Source organism: Alosa sapidissima, chromosome 11 (assembly GCF_018492685.1).
Source record: "Alosa sapidissima isolate fAloSap1 chromosome 11, fAloSap1.pri, whole genome shotgun sequence".
Taxonomy (NCBI): Eukaryota; Metazoa; Chordata; class Actinopteri; order Clupeiformes; family Clupeidae; genus Alosa; species Alosa sapidissima.
This window is the reverse complement of record NC_055967.1, coordinates 19077639-19091321: the sequence shown is the minus strand read 5'-3', so window position 1 is coordinate 19091321 and position 13683 is coordinate 19077639. Positions and strand designations below refer to the sequence as shown.

General features: G+C 42.9%; 1 protein-coding gene across 2 annotated transcripts in view; it reads left to right on the top strand.

The window, feature by feature from the left end:
• Positions 1–13683, top strand: part of cpne2 (copine II) — a 40281-nt gene that overhangs the window by 12193 nt on the left and 14405 nt on the right. For both annotated transcript variants that reach the window (XM_042109925.1, XM_042109926.1), the window contains exons 9-14: positions 1696–1782; positions 2791–2850; positions 6144–6277; positions 7207–7261; positions 8273–8324; positions 8627–8760. In XM_042109925.1, coding sequence (XP_041965859.1) covers positions 1696–1782; positions 2791–2850; positions 6144–6277; positions 7207–7261; positions 8273–8324; positions 8627–8760 — 522 coding nt within the window. The remainder of the gene's footprint in view (positions 1–1695; positions 1783–2790; positions 2851–6143; positions 6278–7206; positions 7262–8272; positions 8325–8626; positions 8761–13683) is intronic.

Below are 13683 nucleotides of genomic sequence, written 5' to 3'. Positions count from 1 at the left end.
CCAAAACGGGCAGCCTGCAGGAATAAATGTTATGGCACAGACTACACATCCTATGTATAGGTTCGCGCATGCATAAAAGTTACAGTTCGTTGTGTTTGTGACTTTAAACAGTGGATGTGCTTTTGTAAAGCTTTGTGCTTCATTCAGCATTATAAACCAGTTCTTACGCTAACGTTTTGACCAGCAATGTATCTCTCTAGCCTACCTTGCCTCACCATTTCTGTTTTCGAAAGAAAGATGTATGTCCATGGCCTTCAAATCTTATCCTAGTGTTCTAATCCTTGGTGGTTGCGTGCGTGCTTGCGCTCTTATTCTCATTCTCTCTCCTACGCAAACATTATGTTCTGCATGCCTAAATAAATTAGTTTGTTTTACAGAAATGGCCTACTGTCACACTGCATGCAGACTATAACCAAAAGCACACATTTTGTAAATAAGCGGGTCGGATCGCGGGTCGGGTATAATTTTGTCCTAATTAATATTCGCGGTCCGAGTTGCGGTCGGGTTGATTAAAATATCGGGCGACCGCGGGCCGCTTGTAACCAAACCCGCGCAACACTGATTTCTGTCCACTCAGATAAAGAGCAGCTTTAAGTGAAGGATCATTGACACCAGTGCGTGCAGTATCTCTGCTGTAGTATCTTAGCTGTGCAGATGTGGCTAGTTCACGTTAGGGAAGCAACATGGAGGACTGCACAGACACCTCATTCACTAGAGTGGTGTGTAAATCCCAGGGAGTGTTGTGTGTTAAGCTCCAGCAGTAAAATCAGAGAATGAATAGGAGTGGAAGAAATAATGGAGGGAGAAAGAGAGAGAGAGAGAGAGGGAGGGAGGGAGAGAGGGATATGGGGAGGGGTGTGTGGCTGAGATAACAGGCCCTTTTGAGATGCAAATCAGTTTTAAACGCTTGTCTTGTTCACTAGTGCAGGCATCCAGTGTGTGTGGTGATGTGCCTTGGCATAAGCAGGCATGCATGCACAGCACGCATTAGTGAGGAAGCGTGTTCCACTCACACACACTCACACACACATGTGCAGTGGTTTGTCATGGCTGACGTGACTGTGTATTACAGTCACACACCGATGTGTGGTGTTCCTCATGGTTAACATGACTCTGTGAAGCTTATGTATAGCTTTCCTGTGTGTGTGTGTGTGTGTGTGTGTGTGTGTGTGTGTGTGGATCAGCTTCCTTCCCTGTCAGTCCCTCTCAGTAACTTATCTCTCTCTCTCTCTCTCTTTCTCTCTCTCTCTCTCAGACACACACACACACACAGACTCTCATGCACACACATGCAAATGCAGGCTCATACACACATATGCATAATGGACACACACATACATATGCACACACACACACACACACACACACACACACACACACACGCACACACAGAGTGAGAGACTTACACACATCGTGGCAACCTGTGTGTCTGATGTTACTACTCTAAAATGATGACTCACTTTGGATGCCAAAGATAATGTCTTTCCTCAGGCAACAGAGGAACATTTGATCTCCAACCATGTGTGCCCAGTCTGAATGGCAATCTAATTCCATGATGTTTCACTATTGTGTTGTTGTTATGCTGGATTTGTAGGCTCATACTGATGTGGTCTGGCATGCCCTTGTAGTGTAACATAATTTAAATGTGAGTAAATAATAATGTGAGATTTTAAAAACATTACTCTCCAATTTCAGGTTGAGTTTGAATGCATTAATCCCAAGAAACAGAAGAAGAAAAAGAACTACAAAAACTCTGGGATCATCGTTGTGAAGTCTTGCAAGGTAAAAAAAAGAAGAAGAAGACAAATCCCTTTGAACAAATACATTTAAGACAGTTCTTGCCTAAGATGCAATTAGTGCGCTTACTCTGAGCATTTGAGTTGAAACACAAAATGTGGATAAAAAGAACCTCATTTAAACACATTATGTATGCACTGTAAAGCTCCATACAAGCTGTGAGTAACCGTTTTTAATTGAATTTTATATTAAGAATATAAACCAGCAAGGGTGCCATTTTCGCTGCCTCAGATTAAAATACTAACCTTAAATCCCCATTCAATACATCAATTATTGACAGGACAATACAACCTGCCCATGCTATAGAGACAACCTGTTGCTCATTGCATTGGCAGGACAATACAACCTGCCCATGCCATAGAGACAACCTGTTGCTCATTGCTTGCCAGCATTATGTGTGACTATTTTATTTTTCTGCTATTGCCCTTTTCCATGGTTCATTTATGTATTATGTGTGGCAAAAGGATAGCCTGGAGATTCCAGACCCAAATCTGAAAGATTAATGGTCTGGCCACGAATAATGTAATGGCCCAACTGGAGGGGCGGTACCAAGCGTGCATTTGAAAATCTCACTGCACGCAATTGGATAAGACTATGCGACCAGTGTTAACTGACTGATTCCGGACTTTGATGCAGTTGGATAACACTATACGACCAATGTTAACTGACTGATTCCGGACTTTGATACAATTGGATAACACTACGACTGTCATCTGTTTCACTCGCCTCTGGCCCACCTATATCAGATACACAGATGTGATTGGTTCCCCGCAATGCAAGAGGCAAAAGTTACGTGCATCATTACTCACTGCCAGAGTCTCTCGCTGAGCAAATGCTTCCGAGAGAACTCTAGATTCCCAGGGTAGCAAAAGGAGGGTTTAGTCATGAAAACTGTGCAGTATACAGTAGCCACGTATGTGCTTGGATAAAATGGTGTGGTTATGCATGGGTGAAATGGTGTTGACCTGATATGTGACAATGATCTGCCCACAGATCACAAGAGACTACACCTTCCTAGACTACATACTGGGGGGCTGTCAGCTCATGTTTACTGTGAGTATGACCTCATTTGTTTACACTTCACCCCATCTTCACACGCCTACTGAGAATCAATACATTTACCAAGAATGATAACTAGAACGATAACGGCAAAAAAGTGTTGCTCTAGCTAATATGAATAACAACGTCCACACATCACAAATCGTTATCGCCATAGTTTATGTGTTGACGTTGTCATTCATTTTAGCAAGCAGTACCTTTTTGCTGTAATCGTTATAGGTATCATTCTTGGAGTGAACGACCCTTTACCCTCATACTGCTGTGCTGTGTGGCTATGGTCATGAAGAAAAATAATTTGATCATTTGTTATATATCTGTGTCTGTCTATGCTGCTCTTTCGAAATACTGTGACTTTCTGTGTGTGTGTTTGTACTTGGCATTGACAGTGGCATCAACAGTTTGTTCATGTGGAGAAGTCCGTCTGTATAGCTAGGCGGGATGCAGTGAATACTGCAGTGATCTCATACAAGAGTATTTTTGTCAGAGGCAGAAGAGTGTGTGTGTGTGTGTGTGTGTGTGTGTGTGTGTGTGTGTGTGTGTGTGTGTGTGTGTCCATTCATCCGTGTGTGTGCGTGTGTGTGTGTGTGTGTGTGTGTGTATGTTTGTGTTTGTCATCACGTTATGAGCTAACATAAACAGGATGTTTACAACAAACAATGCTGAGACGTTTTGTTCCTCTTACTAAAGCCAGTCTGGTCTCTCCCTAGTAAACAAAAATGGGCGCTGTAAGAAATGACATATCCTGAACCCAATCATTATCACATATACTGTATTGTTGCATTACACATTGTCACTATACATTGTTAGAAATTTTGTTGATTTGTCCAGATGTTTCACTTTGCTGCATTGGTAGAGTACCAGTTCTTTCTATTCTGATGTGATTTTGGGAAGCCTCCCTTTTAGCTCCCTGGCCACATTCTGTAGAGTTTTGAGTGTATAAAGCTGTGTGCCGATGGTTTTATATAACATTGCACCTTTTTCAGTGGCTCGGTCTAAAAGAAGAGAGTGCAAAAGGAGAGCAACAAAATGCTGAGGTTACTATAGTAACAAACCTAGACGATGCTGAAGAGGTTGCTAGATCCTGATGGAAATGGTCTGAGAGAGCAGTGGCCTAGATAGTAGCTACCTCTGCGCCAAAACCGGGCCAGAGGGAAGCCAGATCAAGGCCGGATCATAGCCAGTTTAGGGCAGGATGAGGGTCTGGGCAGTGGCTGAGAAATAGTGGCAAGTGAGCTATTTTGTGCTGCAGTATTGTTTTGTCTGCGAGTTATTCGTTCTTTATGGAAATCTCCACTAGCAGCTTTGGTTTGATAAATGGTTGATATTTCCAGCCATGTTTTTTATGTTTTAAAAAATACTTTTATAGAACTAATGTTGCCCTCAGACCCATCTTCATGTGGGATAAATTGTGTACATTATTTCTTTCTAAGATTAACAGCGTCTGATATTGGCTCGGGCAAGATTTACTGGTTAAGCGCAAATTCTACTCCCCCCCCCCCCACCCCTTCCACTTCTACCCCCACCTTCACCCAAATCCTCGACAGCCCATAGCAGAGCTGCGCTAATCTTGGGTCTTTGTACAAGAGCGCAGACATTTTGGCGATGCAGAAAATAGCTCTCTCATTCTGTGGCACGGCGTTCAATCAGCTTTAGCCTGGATCTTATTCATTCTGTTATTACAGTACTTCTGCAGGCGATACACTGCTCTGCCAACACTCAGGGCTCTCTCTCTCGCTCTCTCTCTCTCCCTCTGTCTCTCTCTCTCTCCCTCTCTCCCTCTCTCTCTCTCTCTGTCTCTCTCTCTCTCTCTCTGCTGATCTGAGCGGGAAGAGGTCTAGAGACCAGTGATCACAGCAAAGCTGTCAGGGAAGCCAATCATGTTGATGCACGGCCATAGTGCTGTCATTACCTGCTTGTGGTGTGTATTTACAGTGCTGCTGGTCTGAGGCAATAACAGGATATGTTGCTGCCACGTACAGCGTGTTGTATGTTGTTATCATTTTACATCAGTATCAGTAATGGTCAGTCAACCTGTAAGCCTCATCTTCCTCACGGCTATTACCCATCGCCTCTGGTGTCGTTTGTTTGTTTTGTGTGTGTGTGTGTGTGTGTGTGTGTGTGTGTGTGTGTATCTGTGTCTCTGTGTCTGTGTCTGTGTGTCTGTCTCTGTGTGTCAGGAAGTGCCAGATGTCAGTGCTAGTATGTGTATGAGAGTGTGTTGTCGTTGAAAATGGCGGATGGCTGTCAGTCTCCTTGTGTTTATCTGGCTTTAGAGGCAGGGGAGGGGAGAGGGCAGCTTGGGCATCGGCTGGTGAAGTGGAGGCCTGCGGGGTGCACACAGGGTCACATAAACATAGTGACACCCTCATTCTGTCATATCCCATCTACTCCACTCACTCCCTTCTCACTGTGCACTCACATTGTGTCTCTCTGTCTCTCTCTCTCTCTCTCTTTCTCTCATTTCTTTTTATCTCCATCTCTTTCTCCATCTCACTATCTTCAACCACGCTTCTCTCTCTCTCTCTCTCTTACTGGGTTTCTTTTTTATCTCTTTTATCTCTCTATCTTACTCTCTCTCTCTCTTTAACCAGTTTTCTCTATCCCTCACTCTCTCTCTCTGTTTCTTTTCCTCCTCCTCAAATCCTCTCTGGCCCATTCACACTCCTCTCCTTCTTTAATTCACAAAGATAGCGTTCGCCTCAGGGCCAGTTAGGGACGTATGTAAGCAAGGCTCAGATGGAGGTTAGCAGAGGGACCTTAGTGCCCCAGTAAGCAGAGATCCCCACTGGACGGCTGGGCGTAGCAGCTGGACGAGGGCTCAGTGAGGTGTGAAGGTGTAGGATAGCCTCCAGAAGCACACTGTCAGATTACATTCCATTCACATGACGTTCAGATTTGAAATTAAAAGACAGTATGCCTGCGGGTGCGATCTCTTATCGCAATAGCTATACCGAAAACTTTCACCTATTCATGCAGCTCTACTGATTGAGCAAGGTGGCAGCTATGAGATCATGGGTTCTCGGGAAACGCACACACTGTTCAAATGTATAGCTTTCCTGTTACATAAACTGGTTTGGTGTGAAAGATAGGATGGAATCAATGTAAATACAAAACTGATATGGGGGAATAATTGTGTAGTGATAATTTTGTAAAGGCTAAATAATAATTTTCTGAACAAGGCTTGATTAGTTTCCTCCACTTTGAATGTAAAACCCTTTGAAAGTTGAAGATAAAACGCTGAGCTTAGCAGCCTTTGAAACCTTCGATGTTACTTCTCATGCCCTCAGGTTGGCATCGACTTCACGGCCTCGAATGGGAACCCGCGCGAGTCTTCCTCCCTACACTATATCAACCCACTGGGCAGCAATGAGTACCTGTCTGCCATCTGGGCAGTGGGCCAAATCATACAGGACTACGACTCGTAAGTCTGTGATTATATAACATATATCAACACTATGATTATGATTAAATTCATCACTGGTTATGACTTGGAAGTGTTGATTATTATTATGATTATAATTAGGATTAAATTCATTACTGCGGTTATGACTTGGAAGTGTTGATTATTATTATGATTATAATTAGGATTAAATTCATTACTATGGTTATGACTTGGAAGTGTTGATTATGATTATTATAATGATTAAATTCATTACTGTGGTTATGACTTGGAAGTGTTGATTATGATTATTATAATGATTCAATTCATTACTATGGTTATGACTTGGAAGTGTTGATTGATTATTATTATGATTAAAGTCATGGCTGTGGTTATGACTTGGAAGTGTGTGATTTATAATACAGGCGCATGACTCGTTAGTTACATTACTTTGACTCTGGTTATGATTATTATGATTGGTAAGACCACAATTCTGTAATGGATCAATCAAGACTCTGGGGTGATTCAGCACCACTAATAGTCTGTGTTGAATATAACACAGATTAAACAACAGGACTAAGACTTGTTAGTGTCCAGCCAGTTTCCCCCACGCCTGGCAGATATCTGGTCCTGGGCTGAGTGTGTATTTCTGATGGTGCTGATGTGGTGAGCGTCATAGTAACCAGCTAAATCAGAGCTAACACAAGCCTCGGAGCCTGCCGCGGAATAGACAAAACCAGGAGCTGAAACCAGTTACTGCACAACACTACAACAAGTGCAGGTCAATGTCACAACTTCAGTGGATGTTATTTGCTCTTGATGAAGCTGTTTGATGAGTGCTGAGTGATTAGCTGAAAATGCATAATGAGCTCGGCACCCGGCTCATGTTAGTGACTGAGGGTCTAAAGCAGTTTGGTGAATATTGGCTGTCGTTAATCAGCCTGAATAATAATAATGTTTTATTTCCCCAGAGACAAGATGTTTCCTGCACTGGGATTTGGAGCCCAGCTCCCACCCGACTGGAAGGTGAGAGCTGGTTGATGTGTGTGTGTGTGTGTTTATGTGTGTGACCAAGAGAAAGAGATAGATAAATAGAGAGGGGGGGGGGGGGGTGTAAGAGTTTGTTTAATTCTGTGGAAAGAGATAAGAGTGAAGTCACAAGAGAAAATTGAACAGGGAGGGACAGATGAAGAGAGAGACACGGGGAGAGATGGAGAATATATAATACATGCATACTGTGATTATGCAACTGTCATTCCATCTGGGTTGCTATGGCAGTGGACTGATGAAAAGGAGATTGGAAGAGAGGGAGACAGGCAGAAAAACTGATAGATTGTTCGGCTTGGTTAAAGAGCAGACGAAGACATTGCCTGTACATTACCAGCCTGTCACAAGCACAGTTACAGAAAGGAAATGATGGCCAGAAGGCTCTGTCAAGATAGAATCTCAGACAATACAACAGGAAAGCATGGCTGAGAAACAGTAGGAACAGGGAATGTCAGGTGGCTGAGAAATATGAGAAGGTTTGAATGGTTGATTAATGGTATGCAATTAAAGCCAAAAAAAATCCCTAATTACTTCTTGTGGCTTGCGTATTCACAATGAGTATAAATAAAACAGTGGCATGTTCCTTTAAGCTATCGCAGTCTTTATGATCTGACAGCTGAGGAGAACATATAAACTCTCTGAAGTGAAAAACTGTCTCGGGAACCCTCCTGGGCTTTCCATTCTGTGGCTGAGGATTCTTCACAGCCCATGTGTAACTGCAGGAAGTCAGTAAACATTCAAATATATTGGTATTCCTGTCCGCCAATTAGTTTTCTTATGTACAGCACATTAACTGGAAGAGATGGGTGTTTGGCTCTTAGGGTGAGAAGGAAGTAGGATAATAAACACAATTTAAGTTCACAACAGTAGGCCTACAGCTTAGTTGAAAGTGTGGTTCAACATGTAGAGTGGTTTAGCACCTATCTCATATCTGATCTGCAGAATGATTTGTGGAAAATTGTGCCTTGTGTTTCTGCTATTCACTTGAAGGTTTCCCACGAGTTTGCCATCAACTTCAACCCCACAAATCCGTTCTGTTCAGGTAAGAAGAAGAGACATCTGTATTCCCATACAGTTTGCAACTTCAGCTTTCCCCCCATATTTGACTGTGGACTAATTACTAAATAAAAGTGCTCCCTAACTCTTGTTGCGGCCAATGTCAGAAGTTCTCTTCAAAAAGGGATAAACAAAAATAGTTGAAAATGAGTAAAAATGTGCAACTATTTAATAACCAAAAGTCCCTACTTCAAAGGTGTGCTGCTGATACTCACAACTCCTTCAAAGGGCGTTCTTGATCTCCCTGTTTTTTTTTAACATCTGTTGTGTGTTTCCTCTGTTTGACAGGTGTGGAGGGGATTGTCCAGGCCTACTCTAACTGCCTCCCCCACATCCGATTCTACGGCCCCACCAACTTCGCCCCCATCATCAACCACGTGGCTCGCTTCGCCTCCCAGGCTCTCCAGCAAGACACGGCTGCGGTGAGTCCAACCAACGAGACTCGAGAAGGAAAGAGTGAGAGTGAAAAATAGATATTAGAAGAGGAGAGAGAAGGAGGACAGAGATAAGTAAAGAGAGTGATTCATAATGATGAGGAAGGAGTGAATGAGGTGATGAGAGTGAGGGCCAACTGTGCATATGTTGGAGAACGCAGCGCAAACAGTAACTTGGGCATTCTGCAGAAAGCGTGCGTTGTCTTCCTTTCTTCCTTTTGCATTGAATGTACTTAACTTGCGGCTCATCACGCAATCAACACGTTGCTAACCGCTAACACGTCACCAACCGCTAACCGCTTAAATATGTGGTGTCCACAACTGAATGGAATCATTCAATCGCATTTGTATAGAAGAACAATGGAATAGAATCATGGAAAAGCTGACCAACATAAAAAACAAAAGTAAAGGCTGCTTTTAAAATGGTACAAATGAGTGAAGTAAGTGCTCAGAATACTGCTTCCATTGTGTCTGGACGTTTCTCCCATGCATACATCAAACACGCCATCTGATTTACACCATCTGTTAAAAGATAGATAGATAGATAGATACTTTATTGATCCCCAGGGGAAATTCAAGAAGACATGAGCTGCCCCCGTTGTTTTCATACATACAATAGAACACATAATCAGACACTCCTTCCTAGTACATCTCCTATAGTTTTGCCCCAAACTCCCACTTTTCCCCACAGCCCTCCCATGAATACATGTGCATTAGTCAGAAAAGGTGTGACATTCTGCGCTCCTGTAGCAGGTAGATTGAGGTTTTAGCCATGTGCGGTCTGTTCATACTTATCTTGCCAGATTTTACACACACGTTATATTGAAATGACACCTCAGATAGGTGCTAACATGTTAATACATCTGTCCCTGAGCATGAAGAAAGAGAAGAAGGCAGCAAGAGGAAGGGAGAGAAGGACCACTGAAGAGCAGAGAGGATGGTGAGATCAGCGAGTGAGGACTGCGTAGAAACAACTGATGAGAGACAACGAGGGGGAGGACGGAAATGAAGAAGGGAAGAAAGCTGGGTAGAAAGAAAGAGTGATTTAGAAAAACAGGATAAAAGAAGGACTACGAAAGGAAAAAGAGTGAGAATAGAGAGGAGACAGAACCAAAGATGAAAGTGAGAAATAGAAATGAGTGATTAATACAAAATTAAAAAAATAAAAAACTATCTGTGCAGGCGCTTAGTTTCTCTGTTATTATCAGCAGCACTGCTGGAGTCAATATAATAATTGGGGACCTGGTTCCTGGCAATCACAGGTCTCTTTCACCACAGCACTCAGTGTGCCTGTTCACCACTGCTAGGTTAATTACACCAGCAGAGCAGCCTGTACTGGCGCCCAGCGCACAGCTGTGCATCCAGAGAAAGAGAGAAAAAAGAAAGAGAGAAAGAGAGAAGTAGAGAGAGCAGAAGAGAGGGAAAGAGGTGGGTAGAGAAAGAGAGGCATTAGATAATTTGTTTCCATGCTCTGGAGTTTTAGTGAACATTCACTGCCAGTGCTTCAAAGACCAAAACATATTGTGATATTGGCTCTGTGCCGAACGGTTTCTGTTAAAAGTAAATATTAGAAACCACTGAACCAGCTCATCTCCACGCTCAGTGTGTGCACCAGCCTCCCCATCACAATTTCCACTGCTTTGTCCACTTGTTGACACGGCACCGCTCTTAAACCACACACCAGCCACAGACCGGTCTAAACAAGACCTCATTGTCCTGGGTGAAAGACAACTACAGTGTCAACAGGGAAGACTGCAAAAAGAGTAATTGTAATATTGGAGGCAGTCAACAATAAGGCCCAAAGTTGTCTCATTGCAGTGTAAATTGAACTCTAGAGCAGTGTTTTTCAACCTTTTTTGTGCCACGGCACACTTTTGACACTTAAAATGTCCCACGGCACACTAACATCCTGTGTGAAGAAAAAATAAACATACCATAGCCTAAAATTTCAAATAATACACAGATATGGCCTCATTATGGCTTCTATGCAACACCTGCTCAACAAAACAAGCGCCCACTGTTTCATTTGTAGGTGACTATATCTAATTTAATTGATGTTATGAACTGGATATGTGATGATTCTGTGAATATGTGATGATACTGGATATGAGGATGATACTGGATATGGGGCCCCCCAGTGCTTAATTTGTAAAGTGGGAGGTGCCGGAGCGCAAAGGCGGAGTGGATCCGGCGACTCAAAACGGGGATTTGAGGTTACGGACCAACAACAAAAAAAAAAACTGCGTACATAGCTCTGACTAAAAAAAACTAAACAACGCGGTGTGTACACCAGGGCAATGTTTATTAACTTCAGAACTTGCAACACACTGCACTGCATGGTGTAAAATGTAAAAAAAAATGTTTTCAATGATGACCACCCAGTAATCAATAATCAACTAGATACAGTGTGGAATGATTAGTAATTTCTGATTGACACATCTGAATACTTATCTGAACACCTATTCCCCCACACACACCTCCCCCCAATCAAAACACATCGGAACTGACACATAATATGTCACAGAGAGGGAGCGGGAGACACAAACACTCACGCGCACACACACAAACACACACAAGCGCGCATACAGACCGGGAAAACAGCAGATACAGGGGAACCAACAAAACAGTCCAACAAGGGGCTAAAAGCCTCGGCGCTAAAGTAGGCCCTATGTTATATATTGCAATGATGACCACCCACACCCAGTAATCAATGATCAACTAGATACAGCGTGGAAGCGTGATTTCATCCTACCGTAGCTTAGGCCTACTTGTCCAAAATGGCCCATACAGCATCCAGACCCCCGGCCTCCACTACCCTGCTTCTTTCTTTACACCTCTCTACACCTTTCTCTACACCTCCTTTAGAAATCCATGACCTCACGAAAGGGGCGGGCCGACAAGGCAAATGGGGAGGAGATGGTAGAGGTGGTATTCCCTGAAAGCCCTGATGACATTCCGCGGGCTATCGATGCAAAACTGCTGGCAGAGCGTCTCAACTTCTCTCTCCCCGAACAGCGCGTCACCCTCCTGTGGCCAATATTGTGGATAAAGCACTTTCAAATACTCGATTAGCTTGTTGTATCCTGTTTGGTCTTCCCTATTTCTAAAGACTAATAAGAAAGATATCAACATTGAACACTACACAAACAGTAATTTATTTATTTTTCGTTTAGGCCAGGGGTCTCAGACTCAAATGAGCTGGGGGCCACTTCTGCCAACGTCATCTGATTGGAGGGCCGGCTATTTCTGAAAATGCAATGTTCTTTTTTTCAAATGCCACACAAAACTGCAAACAGAAAGTGCAAGTGTTTTTATCTAGTTTTAGACACCTGTGCTAGCAACCTTAGCTTATAAATAAAATAATGATAAAATAAATATTAATACAAATTATAAAACAAACGCATAAAAAACAAAAGCATAAAAACGGGTATGTGTGTGTTTCACACCAAATAAAAATAATTTCCTCTCATAACTTTTTTAAACCTGGCGATTTTTATATCAAAATTTCAAAAGGCCATGGCTTGAAAGTGGTCAGAGATAAAGTCCTACTGTAAATGTAGAAATCTTTGAGTATAAACAAAAGTTTATGAAGGGGGTAAATGTACCCATCACTGAATGGCAAGCACCTCAAATTATGCACATTTCAGTAAATACTGGATGAACATATTTGAGCAGGTTTACTTTCCTTTTTTCATATTACCCACATAACAAATTAACAGGAAAACACCTAAGATGTATACCAACTCCTAAGATGTATATGGTTTAGTGATGTATTACTAAACCACAAGGCCTACAATAAAGTATTCTGGTCAAATCAGTTTCTATCGCGGGTAATCTGAGTACCCAGAAGTTCGCATCATATTGCGGGTGACTTTGTAGTTCTTTAGAGCCCTGTTTCTACTAGCCCTGCTGTCTGTACCACGTCCATTACGGACACTTTCATCACGATTACCACTGCAACCTCCAAGCTATGTTGGGCAGAGGGTCGAAATAAGCATGGTATGCTTAGTAGACACCGTCGTATACACGCAAAGACGCACCTCCATTCACAGACGCACTGTGACTATCACTGTCAATAGACGATCGATCATAATCTCCAAAAGGATATTCTCCTTCAGAATCAGAATAGATGAATAACATAGCCTACCTAAGACTTCATCACACGTGAACGTTTTTCAACATTAGGTGTAGGCCTATTTCTGCTTCAATTTGTGCAAAACTATGGCCTGCGTCGCTTCCGCGTCATTACAATGCACGTCTTTGTGTTTCTCGCGTGTAATACAAGTTTTTCCTGAAAACTTTGCGCAGCGATTTTGGGTTTGAATCAAGCTCTGGATGTCTAGCACATAGTGGAGCAGAGTAGGCTACAAATGAGATTTGTCACCGTACTTGGATCTATCGTCTATTTTAATCAGTATCGTTGTTTGTCGCAATTAAAAATAGCCTCAAGGGCCGGATTACATTATTATTTTGACATACGTCGTGGGCCGGATTTGGCCCGCGGGCCGGGTGTTTGAGACCCCTGGTTTACGCGATTTATTTTTTATATTGACGTAAGAGTTGACGGATCCAATAAATAAGGTTCCGGAATCAACGTCGGAGGTGCCGGAACATGTTCCGGCGTGTTCCGGCTCAAATTAAGCCCTGGGGCCCCGTTGTACAATGCCTGCATATCACAAATAGTGCAATCATACTGTAACGATTTGATAGCGATACACACAGTTGTTCAATCAAAAGGTTTATTAGCTGAGAACGAGAGCAGGGACACAGACCAAGACACAGAACTCAATACACACGGGGCAGGTCAAGCAGACACACACACTACACATACAGGGGAGGACGCAGCCCCCCACACAAAAAGGATCACACACGAGGGAGAACTAAAAGGGAAACATGTTACAATAAAGACGC